The sequence below is a fragment of the Conger conger genome, chromosome 14 (assembly GCF_963514075.1).
Source record: "Conger conger chromosome 14, fConCon1.1, whole genome shotgun sequence".
Classification (NCBI taxonomy): Eukaryota; Metazoa; Chordata; class Actinopteri; order Anguilliformes; family Congridae; genus Conger; species Conger conger.
In genome coordinates, this window is record NC_083773.1 from 10,452,563 (window position 1) to 10,468,532 (window position 15,970).

The 15,970-nt window shown below is 44.6% G+C and overlaps 2 protein-coding genes and 1 long non-coding RNA gene across 4 annotated transcripts; all 3 read left to right on the top strand.

Moving 5' to 3' along the window:
* The first annotated feature begins 2,443 nt into the window (after positions 1-2,443).
* Positions 2,444-6,320, top strand: acot8 (acyl-CoA thioesterase 8). Of its 2 annotated transcripts, none has more exons than XM_061220461.1 (6): positions 2,444-2,699; positions 3,629-3,765; positions 3,938-4,163; positions 4,490-4,668; positions 4,880-5,071; positions 5,270-6,320. In XM_061220461.1, the coding sequence occupies exons 1-6, from the start codon at positions 2,527-2,529 to the stop codon at positions 5,389-5,391; spliced, it is 1,029 nt and encodes a 342-aa protein (XP_061076445.1). In that variant the 5' UTR covers positions 2,444-2,526; the 3' UTR covers positions 5,392-6,320. The 2 variants fall into 2 exon arrangements, with proteins under 2 accessions (XP_061076445.1, XP_061076447.1); XM_061220463.1 differs by having other exon boundaries at positions 2,448-2,699; positions 4,490-4,647.
* A 2,073-nt stretch (positions 6,321-8,393) lies between these two features.
* On the top strand, positions 8,394-15,590 carry srsf6b (serine and arginine rich splicing factor 6b). The gene is made up of 6 exons (XM_061219095.1): positions 8,394-8,603; positions 9,722-9,945; positions 11,806-11,927; positions 12,356-12,558; positions 14,007-14,084; positions 14,192-15,590. Exons 1-6 carry the CDS (start codon positions 8,497-8,499, stop codon positions 14,631-14,633), a joined length of 1,176 nt encoding a protein of 391 aa, XP_061075079.1. The 5' UTR covers positions 8,394-8,496; the 3' UTR covers positions 14,634-15,590.
* On the top strand, positions 12,590-13,221 carry LOC133109649 (uncharacterized). Its single transcript, XR_009704777.1, has 3 exons — positions 12,590-13,030; positions 13,067-13,102; positions 13,142-13,221. It is a non-coding gene; the product is annotated as an uncharacterized LOC133109649 (long non-coding RNA).
* Positions 15,591-15,970: the final 380 nt, after the last annotated feature.

Sequence of the window (15,970 nt, forward strand, 5' to 3'; positions counted from 1 at the left end):
AGGCGACAGCAGTTCCAGGTGTACCCCCGAATGACGTATACGAGCAGGGCAGCATGGTATGAGGACCCACCACGCAAAGGACTCAGAACAGCGAAATGTTTTCGTTTGAATACAGTTCATACAATCTGTGCCTCAAGATTCTACCAGCATCCTCGGCGCTACTGGCCCGACGCATCGGACCGAAGAGTGGGAGGGGAGTGGAGAGGAAGGGGTGATATCACGAGGCAGACTTCTTTGAGAAAATATGACCGCGGGAGCTGAGACCTACGGTGGCTCACAGAAAACATTAAATGAAATTGGCGAATATTGGCTAATTAGAATCCCCAGATTGAGCAACCAAACATGAATAAACAGCTAAATGTGATTAATATGTCTATATGACGGAGTGCAAAGATGGGTGTGTCTTGCCGATAACACAGATTTGTGCCTGGACGAGGACTCACAAAACCTATTCAACGCGGAAATGCGCTTTATAGGGAAAAAAACAAGCTTTTCCCTTTTGTTCTGTCCATAACCTATTGGTGTATTTTCAATTTCATAACATAAGGTCCACAAAGCTGCTCTGCGGCTCCATCCCAAGTCCGTGTAAATTGCATGCATCATATTCCTATAGGAAACTCAAGTGGAAACTGTATTCTAACGAATTGTTAAAATCCTCCCGCAGCCGCACATGCACGACTGTGAAGATTTTGCGACTAATACTGGAGGTTAAACAAATTATTGACATATGTGAGATCATATTTGAATAAGGCTGCCGTCTCTCTCTCTCTCTCTCTCTCTCTCTCTCTCTCTCTCTCTCTCTCTCTCTCTCAGTCTCTCTCAAATCAAGCAGAGTGGCTATTGAATGTGCGCAGGGTCTCTACAGCTATGCAAAAGAACATCCAAATAAATGTGTCAAAATATGTTATTTTATGAATTGTCTATTACCTATCACCATGTAGGCTATGTAGCCTACTTGATGCAGCGCGGAACTTGACATGGACAAAATTGTTCTATAAAGAACAGTGCATTTGGAACTTGGTTACTACAGGCTAGCACGCTCTACTGACATCTTGTGGTATAAGAAAACGTAAATTAAGTTAATTTAACCGGTCGTTTTTAGTTCATGCACGGGTCACATTATAGGTTACAGTATAGTATAGACTGTAAGTATTTGGACAGTGGCACAATTCCTGTTCTATTTTAAATTAAACCATGAATGTAGTTAAGTAAGGGCTAAGGAAGTGTAAATTGTCACCTTTAATTTGAGAGTATTTGCAGTCATATCTGGTGATGTGCACTGCAAGATGCAAACCACTAATTATCAATAAAAACAGGGTGGTTAGGTTTCAGTTTGCTAAGTAGTACCTCAAAGAGCCTGCAGAGTTCTGGAAAAAGGTCATGTGGACTGATGAGTCCAAGATTGTAAAATGTGGAGGCTAATGTGGAGTTCCACTCCTCAGCTAAGAACATGAAACTGTGTGGGCACGGGTTCACCGCGATTTCTGCTATGGGATGAAGATGGTAGTGTCAGAATTTGGCATAAACAAATCCATGGATCCATCCTGTCTTGTGCCAATGGTTCAGGCTGGTGATGGTGGTGTAATGGTGTGGGAATGTTTTCTTGGTGCACATTAGGTCCCTTAATACAAATTAAGCATCACTAAATACCACAGCTGACCTGACTATTGTTGCTGACCATCCCTTTGTGGCCACAGTCTACTCCCAGCAGGATAATGCCAGAAAGCACACGTAATCTCAGGCAGGTTCCATAACATGTCAATGTGTACTTCAGTGGCCTTTGGGATGTGGTGGAAAGGGAGATTTGGAGCATGAGTAAGCAGCCAACAAATCTGCAGCGACTGTGTGATGCCATCATATCAACTACTATATACAGTGAGCTGCATAATGCTTAGGACATATACATATCAGAACAGGGTCTTTTAGGGACTTCTTAGTAAACTGTAATCTGGCCATCCTGTTTTTGTGGCTAACTGGCACCTTGCAATGTAGCCTCTCTAGTGCTGTTTTTGAAGTATTCTCCAGACAGCAGTCATTGACGCATACATGCCTGCCTCCCGTGTTTCGAATCTTGTTGTTCTTTATTTGGAATTAGCCATTGAGTTTGCATGTTTCATGCAGAGACGAGCTGAAACTAAAGTGGCGCCACTTGTTGAATTACTATAACAACATCTTGGTTTTGGTTTAACTATGTAGATATTACTGCACTTTTTATACTTACATTGCATTTTATGGAATCATTATTATGGCTACTCTGCTAAGGTCGAGAATGTAATGGGGGGGAAAAAATCTTCAGAGCACATTCAATTCTGAAGAATTTTCCTGAACAGCACGAGAGAGGCTACATCGCAAGGCTACCTTACAAAACAAAAATATTTGTTTTCCCATTTCATTCTCGAGAGCTCTCATTCTAAGCTCTGGTAGCACTCTCCAAGCGCTTGGCCTCTTGTCAACCCAGCGCCGATTGAACGCGTGCGCTTTCCGTCCTCACGTGGAAGATTGACCAGATTGACTGTTCACAAAGACATGGCCGACACGGAAGCAAGAGAGTTGGCGGAGGAAAACACCGGGGAATCGAGCGAGTCAGTTACGAATGTAAAAACCAACTGGATTCCCTCTGGCGAAGAAACACCGGATCTTCGAAGCGTCTTAGTTACTAGCGTCTTGAATTTAGAGAAACTCGACACAGACCTATACAGGTAGCTAACTCATTATGTAGACTAGTATTGCTTAAAAACAGGAATACTAGTAACTACTGCGAAAATGGCAATTGCCACTGACTGGAAATGACTAAATAGCGTCAGTAACATTACATTCAACGTCTCATTAGCAGTTTAGTTTAGTTTAGTTATATCGTAGGAGGATTAGATCATTGTGTAAATGCTAGAGTCAGTTGGATAGACTAGCTAATTTAGCGCGTTATCCTTTCCCATGGCAACGTTACACTTAAATGTAAAAATAAAAGATACAAATGCTGGATCGATATATAGCAGAGGTGGGCAATGAGGGCCGTATCTGTTTCTGGTTTTCATGTCAACTGCTGGCCTTTATTACTTAATTGGCTCTAACATTTATGTTAGGTAAATTTCTTGATGCATGCATGAATGCCAGTCAAAGACTGTTCTTGTGTCCCTGTATGATATGGTTTTACTGTGATCTAATCTCAGTGAACTAGTGTTTGTGTATACGCCCAGTTAGCTCATTTAGCCAGAGTAATTGGTGGAGACAAAAGCCTGAATACACACCGGCTCTCCAGGACTGGAATTGCCCACCCGTACCCTATAGGTACCCCTCGCCAGCAATATACAAGTAACGTCATTTTGTACCTTCTTCGCTTAAACGTGGGCCTACTCATTTGTACCCAAAGATAACATTACTGTACTTTAAGGGTGAATTTGGGGAAATTGATAATTGAAGATGAAAAGTGTACCTCCACTGTCACATAGATATTTCTAGCACAGTGTGGCTTAAGAGGGTAAAGAGCAATTGGCAAAAACCGTTCCTTAAAATACTGGAATTGCAATTGTGGTTGGAAGAAAAACCGGCATACACAGGGGGCCCCAGGACTGAGGTTGGGAACCACTGGTTTAGCCTGTGTGTGAGCCACATATCCCCATGTTTCCTGCAGAGGGACGCACCACTGGGTACCCCGCTCACAACGGCTGTTTGGAGGACAGATTGTTGGGCAGGCGTTGGTTGCCGCTGCCAAATCTGTCAGTGAGGATGTCTTTGCCCATTCCCTGCACTGTTACTTTGTACGAGCAGGTGAGTGGCTTGCGAATTAACACCAGGTTGTTCTAAAACAGTGTTTAACTGTATTTGTGGTGCAGCATTTGTAAAACCGTCCCCGTGTTAATATTACTACTGAAAACTTTAGCATTGAGATCCATCAAACGAGTGTGAGTGATTCTGAGCGGAAAGCCTCTTTCTGGCTCAGGAGACCCCAAGGTGCCCGTGCTGTACCAGGTGGATCGGACCCGGGACGGACAGAGCTTCTGCGTACGCTCCGTGAAGGCCATTCAAAATGGGCAGCCCATTCTGATCTGTCAGGCCTCCTTCCACCTGCACCAGCCCAGTCCCCTGCAGCACCAGTTCTCCATGCCCGCAGTGCCTCCTCCCGAAGACCTGCTCACGGTGGAGATGCTCATCCAGAGATATTTGAGGTGGGTGCTACACATTTGTGCTGGTTGTAGCAATCTGCAGCATAGTGGTTAAGGTACATGACTGGGACCCCGCAAGGTCGGCGGTTTGATCCCCAGTGTAGCCACAATAAGATCCGCACAGCCATTGGGCCCCTTCAGCAGGGCCTTCAACCCTGCATTTCAACATGAAAGAGCACTGTAAAGAGCTTTGAGATCGCCATATAAAGGCAGTGCCTTATTATTGTCATCATCGTCAAGATACTCTTCCTTCAGATCTAGCACCGTGAGATATATGTTTGCTCTCGCTTTAATTAGAATTTTAAACAAACTTTTTTTTTTGTTAACAGTCATCCTGACCTGGCTGAGCATTCCAAGCAAGGACTTAATAGGTTACTGGCTAATGAAGTTCCTATTGAGATCAAGCCAGTGAACCCACCAGATTTTTACAGACGTGTTGCCATGGAACCAAAGAAACTATACTGGGTTCGTGCCAGAGGATATATTGGTAACTTTCTTGATATTACAGGTAGTAATTTGACAAATTCAGTGTAGAAGACTTTTGTGATCATTTTTATTGGGCAATTGCCTCAAATCTACTGTAAAGATTACCACAAATGCATAACAATGAAACATTGATTTTAATTGTATGGTTTTCATCAGTGAAAATGAGCTTATAGTCTTTGTGGAGGGTAGCAGTGATGTTAGCAGCAATTGTAACTGGGTATCTTTGTTTACAGGTGAAGGAGACATGAAGCTGCACTGCTGTGTTGCTGCCTACGTTTCAGACTACTCCTTTCTGGACACTGCTTTACTGCCTTACCCAGCCTACCGAGCACAGTTTTCTGCATCCTTGGACCATGCCATGTGGTTCCACAGCACCTTCCGTGCAGATGATTGGATGCTGTACGAGTGTGAGAGTCCTTGGGCAGGTGAGTCCTGCTCAGTGCCCACCTCAGTCTTAAGCCTGATTTATACTTTTGCATTGTTACATTTCTGGGGAGGTGCGTGGCTATGGGTAGGCTACGCCATAGCCTCTGTGTAGATTCGACGCAGAAGTATAAATCAGGCTTTACTGTTTGGATGCTGGATGCTTGTCTTAATGCTCACATCCTGTTTCCTTTCTTTAGGGGGCAGCAGAGGGTTGGTTCAGGGCAGGCTCTGGAGACGGGATGGCGTGCTGGCTGTCTCATGTGCCCAGGAAGGAGTACTGAGAGTGAGAGAGAGAACTTCGAGAGACAGTAAATTGTAGAAGCGTGGAGATCCTGGACCCCATTTAAAGAATTTCCTGAATTGAAAATTCTACACAATAAAATGTGTGCTGTACTGGTGAAAGGTAATGATGCTGATGTTAGCCTCTGTTCATCTTGCACTGACTGAGGTTGAGACCAGTTAGCTTTTAGGAGGATCAGTAGAAGCTCTGCAAGCTCTGCAATCTCAGCTAATTACTAAAGAGATTGTTTTTTCATGATAGGAATTCCAGATGTTGGTTAATCGTTGTTAGCCAATTGTTGCGCAGAATGTGAGACGATTTTTCCTGCATCATTCCAGTTCCAGCTGTTAATATCCTTTGGGAAATAATGTTATGTTCAAAGAGACAGGAAAACTCACATTTCAGTTTTTTTTTATTAATCTTTATTAATTCTTTCTGAAAACCATACGTGTCAAAATTATCCTATTTCATGAGAGCAGTGGTAACCAACCCTGTTGAGATCTACCATCCTGTAAGTTTTCACTCTAACCTTGACAAAGCACACCTCATTCAAGAGCTAGAGATCTGCATTGAGCTGCTAAATAGTAAAGTCAGGTGTGCCAGGTCTCCAGGACCAGAGTTGGTGACCACTGCATTAGAGAATAAAAATGAGGTAACAAACATGCAAAATCCTTTTGTCATCCATCAGCATGGGAACATATGGTACATATGGTAGTTGACTGTCACAAGTCTGATAATGGGTACAAAAAAGAACCCATAAATGATTAAACATACTACTTAGTACTGAAAGAACAATAATATATGTTTTAAACGTATGGAATGGTTGCAAACTTCCCAGGAAGAGGACACACAGGCTGTATTAATTATTTTAAAACTATTTAGAACTATTTCTTGTGCACTTTGATGTGGATGAAGGTCTGTGACCAAAACATTTGTGATTGCCTTAAATAAACTGCAATTTTGCTATATATATATATGTGCAGGTCTTTAATATCTTTCTAGTTTCCTTTATATTTTTGATGCTCTGATCACTCTTTTCAAGTCCTCTCATGCTCATCTCATGTCCTCTTTCTCCTCTACCCTCATCTCTTCTTTATTATATTTCTTTATTTTCTTTATTTTTCTGCAGGACAGGAAACCCACTATGAAACAGTTTTTAGTCTGAGTTGGGCACAGGTTTTATTTGTACTCCGTGTATCTTTTAACATCTTGTACATTCTGACGGTTGATGTGAACTGAAGCTCCTGACTCGTATCTGCATGATTTTATGCATTACACTCCTTCCACACAATTGGCTGATTCAATAATCACATGAATAAGTAGTTGTACTGGTGTTCCCAATAAAGTGCCCAGTGTATATGTGTGATGAATTTTATCATTTTTCCTGTACAGTAAATAAATAAATATGATTTGTAAGACATCTGCTTTAGTAATCACTCTCCACACAAGCCATTAAGTTAGCAATTTAACGGCAACTACCTGCTTTAATGTTACCAAATGCTAGCCAGCCGCTTTCTTTATGGTTAGCCACAAAGGCTAATCTCTAGGAAACCCTGCCCACCACTGTACTACCCAATCCATACATATCTCCTCTTGCTCTCCTCCTCCTCCTATTGGATAAGAGAATGTATGAGTCGAGTGTATTGGAGGCATGCATTTCAGATACTGTACAGAAGTGGCCTGAGGAGTTTTTAGAATAACAAATACATGTAGACAAGCAAGGTATTGGGCAGAAGTGAAAAGAAACAGTTAGTGTATCATAGTGATGACTGAGCATGTTATATAATATTTTCAAGATGAAGATCCTGCATAGTATGATTTTATGAGAAGTTTTTAAATGAATGTATGTACAGGTTACAATAAATGCATATTTATTAAAATGGGAAAATCTATGTATTTTAAAATACTGAATAATGGCATTAACAATATTGAACAATATATGACAACATCATAGCAATAGATATGATCATTATTCATAACATTACACAAGAAATTCTTCACCATATCTCAGTAGCTGTTTACATTGATGTGTACTAGAATTTGTTGAACAGATGAAAAGTGAACTTCCTGAAGTTGTTATCCTGTCCCTATCCTAGCTGAGCTGGGACTTGGGCAGTTTCTACCTTGTCTCAAGATACTACATTACATTACATTAAATTATTGGCATTTGGCAGACGCTCTTATCCAGAGCGGCATACAGTTGATTAGACTAAGCAGGAGACAGTCCTCCCCTGGAGCAATGCAGGGTTAAGGGCCCAACGGCTGTGCAATCTTATTGTGGCTACACCGGGGATCGAATGCTTGATGCTTGCTCACAGCCCCATACCTCAATATGAGCACCACAAATGCTGCCATTAGCCCATTGTCTTTACATCATCGCCCTCCAATTTCTCCTGTTTTCAACTGTAATGCAAATATACCCTTTCTCCCCTATCTTTTGTTATGCAAATGTGTTCACCACGTTGTCCAGCCAAAATCTGGTCTCTGGCCCTGATATGTTCACCTAACTTCCACTCTAATCCCATCCCACCCCACTCCTCACATTCTTGCCAATTTCAGACATGCCTCTGTATGCATGCAGGCTTCTCTAGCTCTCTATTGTAGCAGGGAAGGGGCCTGCTAATGTTCAGCTCTGCCCTTGCAGTGCGAGGGATCACCTGCAATCCTCAATTTTCAAAATAGCATTTTGACTGGCAACTGGCTATGCAAATGTGTCAGGGTTAGTTTGGGAGTACTGTAATAAACTTAGGTTAATTTATTTCTTTTAACAGGTGAAATGCATTTCAGGTAACAGATTGTAACATTCTTATGGTCATCCATATAATGTCTACATTTGGAATACTTGTCATAAAATAAGGTTAAGCCTTAATAATGAATTAAACAAATGAAATAATATAATACCCATGTTAACGCTGCTCATTTTGTTTTCCCAGTAAAAAACATGCGCTCCTTTCTATTAGACAGTTGCTGATTAAACCAAACGGAGGCGGGAAGAGAAGTCACTGCGCAGCGTGACGTTTCGATATAAATACTGGGTAACGTCATCTCTGCAGATTCTTCGTGCGAGAGCAAGGTGGTATGCTCGGAAGTGCGTTTCTCGTATTAAGAACGTTGGCACAAGAACAGTACAGATAAATCGACGCCATGCCCCGTGTCTACATCGGCAGACTGAGTTATCATGTCCGGGAGAAGGACATCCAGAGGTTCTTCAGTGGTTATGGCAAGCTTCTAGAAATAGACCTGAAAAATGGGTAAGTCCGATTACGAACAGGGTTATAGCTAGCGTGTACAGCTAGTCTACCTGCTAACCGTTAGCCAATGTTCGCTAACGTTTGTAATATTGGGTGAAAACACGTCGCAAAATATGTTAATAAAGAAAATGCAGATAGTGTCGCTTTGGTTTTATGAATGTGGCTCTATATTAATGTGTACAGTAATATTCGTTTGCTTATGTCGCTAGCTAAACTTTATATATTGATGCCAGGTTAGTCACATTGCCGCGTGGACAAAATGGCCGCTCTGCAAAATGAGTTGGGAACAGCGGTGTTGTAGTGCTCGCTAGATGGTGGTGGGCACCAGCATTTTGGAACACTGCTTTGTTTAGGTCTATCTTTCAATCTGGTTGTACATGACCGAGTTTTGCAATGCAATACTCGTCACGAACGGGTTGGTGGCTGTAGCCATTTTCAGTGGATTTCGGTGCTAACGTTAAATGCTTTCTGGATAGTTACGTGAATAGTTGGTTTCCTCATATCGGCTAGGTAACTTGATCTGATCCGCTCGTGGTGCGGAAGATGGCTGTGCTTGGGTGGGATTGAATTATAACCCCTAGTGCTGAAAGTCGGATTTTTGCCGCGGTGGATATTTTGCTAAATGTAACTTTAGTTAGCATTAAGATGTAGGCTAAATAAAATCGTTAATTTAGTGTTTTGTATTCAAATGCCTAATGTTATCATAAAACGTTAGCTAGTGGGCGAGTTAATGCATCCGTTCTATGGGATGGATATTCAATGTATTTAGCCAGTATATTATGCAAATAACGTTTACATGTTACGTTTTGCTTTTGTCTACGACTTGTAGCTAGTCAGCTTTCCTTCGTTTACTTTAGCATAATGGCCTAACTGGCAACAGAATGGCCTTTGCCCGTCAGTAGCTACCCCCATGTGATGTTTGTCGGGACAGTGACATTGCCTAATGAGGTCGCTTTTTAGTTGGAGAATCGATATGAATTGAACGGGGAGGGTGTTAACTGTACTTGGATGTGTAGATGTAATTTATTGTGCGATGTCTTAACATGCAAGTGCTTTGCCGGTTGTTGTCTGCATTTTACATCCTCGCCATCGGTTCTGACATTTCCCACTTTTTCTAGGTATGGCTTTGTGGAGTTTGAGGACACGCGCGATGCCGATGATGCAGTATATGAGCTCAATGGGAAAGAGCTATGTGGCGAACGAGTCATCGTAGAGCATGCTCGGGGACCACGGCGGGACCGAGATGGATACGGCGGCGGCGGCGGAGGCGGAGGCGGTGGCGGTGCCGGTGCCGGTGGCGGCGGCGGCGGTGGTGGTGGGGGTTATGGGGGCGGTGGACGCAGTAAGTGGAGTTCACTTCAAGTTAATAACAAACATTTTCCTCCCCTCCTGTTCCTAGGGTTTAGAGATCAGACGTGTAACCTTCCTGAGTACATGTACTCTGGCAATTTTCAGTTCCCTTGCATGTGTTCAGTCTAGAATAATATGCATCCTTTGCGTATCTGCAATTGTGCTTGCAATGCAGACTCCGCCATAAGGGAAATGGCAGTACAGTGTGGTTTTTAGCTATGGATGTTACACTGGCATGTCTAATGCCATAAACCATCTCCTGCATTTATCCTGCGGATTGAAAACGGAGCTGGGTTTTAAATGCAATGTAGAATAAGCATTTCTAATTTTGCCCATACACACTTTATACAATGGTACAGTGATTGATCTGTAAACCAAACTAGGAAAGTGTGTTGGTCAGAAGTCTACATTCTTTTTACCATCTCATACTAGCATGTTCTGGTCAAGTGGCATAGGTCATGTATAGGAGGTTCTTTTACAGGAATTTAGACTGCGTGGAAGTATTTGCCGGGACCTTTCTCCCAACTTCCTGCCATAACACACATAGTGGTTTTCCTGCATGGGTGATGGGGGACTGCCATGTTGTGGCTGCCCATATGGACCAGGATTGGACTGTGTTAGTGTGGGAGGGTGGGGTGGGATGGTTAAATGTTAGGTTAAGTGTGCATACATGGCAGCTGTGTTGACTTCACCCTCGGCGCGCATTTTTAGTATCGGCTAATTTACCTTTATTGTGCATGCAATTCTCCGTCAGGGATCCCATTTGTTTCCTAGGCATTGCCTCGTCCGTGAGAAAATGAAATGAGCACAGCTGTCATGTAGGATCACGAAAGGATATGACTTGTTGAAGATGCAATGTGTATATACCATTTGAATTCAACATTAACAAAGTCCTTGATGTTTCAATTTGAAAGAGTCCAGTGCGGGCTGAGGCTGAGTCCGAGTCCATTGAGGCTAAGATGACTGCCTGTCCCGTTTGGCCTTGGCTTTCACCTTACAATGTGTGTGTGACCTTTGCCCTTTGACCCTTTGGCTGACCTAACCGGAAGCCATGATGACAGCAACCTTTTGCGAATAGACCAGGGTGATGGTGAGGAATCCCATTGGTTTTTATGTTGAAAGAAATAAATGGAGAGGTTAAAGCCACCATCTAATCTGCTGTGTAAAAGCGGTGGGCTTCAATTGCAAAGTGTTTTTTTTTCCCTGTAATTAGACAGGCGGTGGTAAAGTTCTGTAAGCAAGTAATGCCGTGTTGGTAGTTTCACTTTTTTTTTTTTTTAAGATGCTTTTTTGTTTTTCACAACTTGACAATTGTGGAGAATGCTTCACTGTTTGTTCTAGAAGTAGAATCTGCGTTCAAGGTTTTAGAGGATAATATAAATGGCCATCATTGCAGTGACTAAGTATTAAATCTGTCACATTGGTGAATTACCTGGCTGGTTACACAGGTGTGCTAATCTCTATCTGAGAAGCAAGCATTGCTGCCCTTTGGCCTCTGAGCGAAGGACAGAAATGCAAAGAGATCCTCTTACTGTGAATGTACAGTGCACAGCTGGTAATTGACTGGAGATGGTCCAATATTTCTGCCAAGGCTTCCAGACTACAGTAATAACTTCTGAATTTTAGTTTTGATCGAGAGGGTGGCCAAATGCTGAAATGTCCTGGTCATCGGAGTCCACAAGGACTATTAGCCATGGACCAGAGCCCAAAAAAAAAAAAAAAATGCAGTCCTGCTAACATTAGCGCCTTCCTTTATTTTTCACCACCCCTCTGTATTCCCCCCCCCCCACCCCCCCCTTGTGGAGAATATCACTGTGCACTGCTGACTTGTCTCCTCTCGTGTTGTTTAAAGGTAGTAGTGGTTACAGCAGCAGAAGCCGTACTGGCAGGGATAAGTACGGTCCGCCCGTGCGCACAGAGTATCGTCTCATTGTGGAGAACCTGTCCAGTCGCTGCAGCTGGCAGGACCTGAAGGTGAGCTACACGGGTCTGCACGCGCTCAGTCTGCCGATGTCGGGAGTACATTGAATAAAGTATTGCAACATTATTGAAAGGGAGTGTCCCCCTGGCGAGAGGTGTTCAGACTGAGCAAAACTGGTCAGAGGTCAAGAAGCCATTATCTATTACACTCAGTAACACAAATGGAGGGTTAAGCTGGTTTCTTTGGGCTGGTACTGTAGTTTAAACCTTTTTTTTGCACACATTTTTGTTGAATGTTATTGAACGCTCATGTCAAAATAATTGGATCTTTATCTAAGCTTGCATCCAAAATTATTTATGGTTTTGCTGGCAGATGGGGAGCATGGGACACTTAACCTGGTCACACTTTTTGATTGTCAGTTGGGTGGGGTCAAATTAATTTGTTATATTTTTAAACCTCTCTCAAACTCGTCTGTCTGCAGGACTTTATGCGTCAAGCCGGGGAAGTGACGTATGCCGACGCCCACAAGGAACGCACCAACGAGGGCGTCATCGAGTTTCGCTCGCACTCGGACATGAGGAGGGCCCTGGACGAGCTGGACGGCGCCGACATCAACGGCAGGAAGATCCGCCTGGTGGAGGACAAGCCACGCCGCCGCCGCTCCTACTCCGGCAGCCGGTCCCGGTGAGAGCCCCGTCCTGCCGCTAGCCTCTGCCGCTAGCCTCTGCCGCCGGCCACTATCGGCTTCTCAACGGTCGCCGAGTTCAAAAGTACATTTTGTAAAGTAGGAGAGTGCAATCAAAATGACTGTCTCCTAGTGCTAGCACAACCAGTTCTGCTTTTTTTTTTTTTTTAAACGTGTACTCTGCTCTGCAAACGTCTGCAGTCTGCCCCTGATAGATTTTTTTTTTGTGGTAGGTGGTTTTATGCTGTAGGCTAGAGTCTGTGTGCTATGATTTAGGGTTAGGTGGTTTTATGCTGTAGGATACAGGCTGTGTGTGCTGTGAATTAGGGTTCGGTTTCATGCTGTAGGATACAGGCTCTGTGCTGTGAGTTAGGGTTAGGTGGTTTTATGCTGTCGGAATACAGGCTGTGTGCTGTGAGTTGGGGTTTCATGCTGTAGGATACAGGCTCTGCTGTGGGTTGGGTTGAGCAGGTTATGATGTGCGTTTCTTTGGGTTGGGTTGAGCAGGTTCTGATGTGCGTTTCTTTGGGTTGGGGTGAGCAGGTTCTGATACGTGGTGTTTCTGTGGGTTGGGGTGAGCAGGTTCTGATGCGTGGTGTTTCTGTGGGTTGGGGTGAGCAGGTTCTGACGTGTGGTGTTTCTGTGGGTCGGGGTGAGCAGGTTCTGATACGTGGTGTTTCTGTGGGTCGGGGTGAGCAGGTTCTGGTGGGTTGGGGTGAGCAGGTTCTGATACGTGGTGTTTCTGTGGGTCGGGGTGAGCAGGTTCTGATGCGTTGCGTTTCTGCGGGTCGGGGTGAGCAGGTTCTGATGCGTGGTGTTTCTGTGGGTCGGGGTGAGCAGGTTCTGATACGTGGTGTTTCTGTGGGTTCGGGTGAGCAGGTTCTGACGTGGTGTTTCTGTGGGTTGGGGTGAGCAGGTTCTGACGTGGTGTTTCTGTGGGTTGGGGTGAGCAGGTTCTGACGTGTGGTGTTTCTGTGGGTCGGGGTGAGCAGGTTCTGATGCGTGGTGCTTCTGTGGGTCGGGGTGAGCAGGTTCTGATGCGTGGTGTTTCTGTGGGTTGGGGTGAGCAGGTTCTGATACGTGGTGTTTGTGGGTCGGGGTGAGCAGGTTCTGATGCGTGGTGTTTCTGTGGGTTGGGGTGAGCAGGTTCTGATGCGTGGTTTCTGTGGGTCGGGGTGAGCAGGTTCTGATGCGAGGCGTTTCTGTGGGTCGGGGTGAGCAGGTTCTGATACGTGGTGTTTCTGTGGGTCGGGGTGAGCAGGTTCTGATGCGAGGTGTTTCTGTGGGTCGGGGTGAACAGGTTCCGATGCGTGGTGTTTCTGTGGGTTGGGGTGAGCAGGTTCTGATGCGTGGTGTTTCTGTGGGTCGGGGTGAGCAGGTTCTGATGCGAGGTGTTTCTGTGGGTCGGGGTGAGCAGGTTCTGACGTGTGATGCTTCTGTCCTGCAGGTCTCGCAGCAGACGCCGTTCTCGCAGCAGGAGTCGCAGGAGTAGCCACTCCCGTAGCAACTCCAGATCCCACTCACGGTAAGACGCGCGTCTCTGGCGTCATCCGCAGTTTGTCGCTTCTGATCCGCGTTGCCGCTCAGTCGGAGAGCAGGAGGTTCAGACTCTTTATCGCTTCCTTTCCACAGGTCCCGCTCTCGCAGCAAGGGCCGCTCCAGGTCCGGACGCAAATCCCGCTCCCCGTCCGGGCGCCGGTCTCATTCCAAGTCCCCCGCCCGCAAGTCCCGCTCTCGCTCCCGGGACAGGAAGTCGCGTTCCCGCTCGCACACCAGGAAGTCCCGCTCGCTCTCCGACAACCGCAGGTCCCGCTCCAAGTCCAGGTCCAAGAGCCGCTCCAAGGCCAAGTCCGAGCGCGACTCGCGCAGCCCCTCCAAGGAGAAGTCCCGCAGTCGTTCCCCCTCCCCCTTGGAGAATGGAAAGGGAGAGTGCGGCAAGTCCGCCTCCCGTTCCCCGTCGCCACAGGCCGACAGCCGTCACTCAAAATCCCCTCCCAAACGTTCTCCCTCCCATTCCCCGTCACGCTCAAAGTCCCGCTCCCGCTCCCGCTCCAGATCGGCCTCCCGGGACTAGGACCCTACGCTCCCCTGGCTTAGCAGAGCTATTCCAATCAATAAGTGGTTTGAAATTGGGTTTCACTGACCGGTTGCGGCTCCAGGTGCCCCCAAGGGTTGGTCAGTCTTAATTTAGTCCTTTCTCAAAGCACTTGGTACTGAAGCTGTTTTCTAATAAATATTGGGGAAAATCCGTAAATATTTTGAACTTTGCATGAGAAGGCCGGGCAGTAAGTTGGCAGGTTGCTCAAATACGCGGATACACTAACTATTGATTCAATTTTGTATATTTTCTGAAATTGTCTACGTTTTCATATTGAGAATGCCTGGCTTGCTTGGTCGGCTTATGTTTTTGCTAAGTTTTACTGCAGGTGTCACTCTTGGCTGACTGGCTCATGGTCCTGTCTTGTGTGACACCAGTAGTGTTTTAGGGCTCTTGGTCCCCCTCATTAAGGCATCTTAAACCAAAATTGATTTCCCTGTTGACCATGACGTGGTGACAAATGAAACATTACTTTTTGTGGTTATACCTTAGTTGAATTTTTTTCTGTTTAGGTAATGTGTACCCGATCAAATAAGATGCCTTAGTTTTCTGGTGTCTGTTGCAGATGCTTCATTTGAAAAAGTTTAGTGTACTGTAGTTTGTTTCCTTGGATTTTTATTTTTGTAAGTTAGACGTGGCTTGTTAAGATGGAGGCACTCTCCTTGATTATCTGACGGTAGAATATGATTTTTAAAAGTTGTCGCTTTGGCCATTGATAATTTGGACTTGATACTGTGTACACGAATCACTTAATTGCCAAAGTGTATAACCATTAAAAAAGCATGTCAACCTTTCATTGTACCATCATGAGACTTGTAGGTTATTAATTTTGCCAGGCAGAACGCTGTTTAAAATTGATTTTAAAGAAATGACTTCACTTTTGTTTGCTTTAATTTGTAATGTTTTATGAGTTTAATAAACATTCTTGGTTAATTGCTAGTTCTAATGTCTCCATTGCTTGCATCAATCTGGCCTGCCTTCAAAATGTGTGCTGATTACCTTTAGCTTGATTTGTATAGCAAGGCACCTGTAATGGTCTGTGTGCTCAATTTCTTTTTGTATTTGTTTTTATTCCTTTTAGCAGGTTGAATCTTAGAGGTGCTGTAAAGGTGAACCTTGCCTGTCGGATAGCTGTTGAGAACATGCCGCCTTATCTCCTGCTTCCTCAGCACAATTCGAGCCCTCTAATGATATCCCTGTATAATGGCACTTTAGGCACATTTTTCTGTACACCTTAAGTGCTCAACTTTTTCCAGACTTCATTTTAGCAACATTTTGTACTTTCTAGTCATGTGTAAAATGTCTTCTGTTAC

Excerpts from the sequence above, each read along its gene's own strand:
- acot8 (XM_061220461.1), top strand. The coding sequence starts at position 2,527 with ATGGCCGACACGGAAGCAAGAGAGTTGGCGGAGGAAAACACCGGGGAA. Across the intron at positions 2,700-3,628 it reads CTCGACACAGACCTATACAG|AGGGACGCACCACTGGGTAC; the intron begins GTAGCTAACTCA and ends TGTTTCCTGCAG. Across the intron at positions 5,072-5,269 it reads GTGTGAGAGTCCTTGGGCAG|GGGGCAGCAGAGGGTTGGTT; the intron begins GTGAGTCCTGCT and ends TCCTTTCTTTAG.
- srsf6b (XM_061219095.1), top strand. The coding sequence starts at position 8,497 with ATGCCCCGTGTCTACATCGGCAGACTGAGTTATCATGTCCGGGAGAAG. Across the intron at positions 9,946-11,805 it reads TTATGGGGGCGGTGGACGCA|GTAGTAGTGGTTACAGCAGC; the intron begins GTAAGTGGAGTT and ends TGTTGTTTAAAG. Across the intron at positions 11,928-12,355 it reads GCAGCTGGCAGGACCTGAAG|GACTTTATGCGTCAAGCCGG; the intron begins GTGAGCTACACG and ends GTCTGTCTGCAG.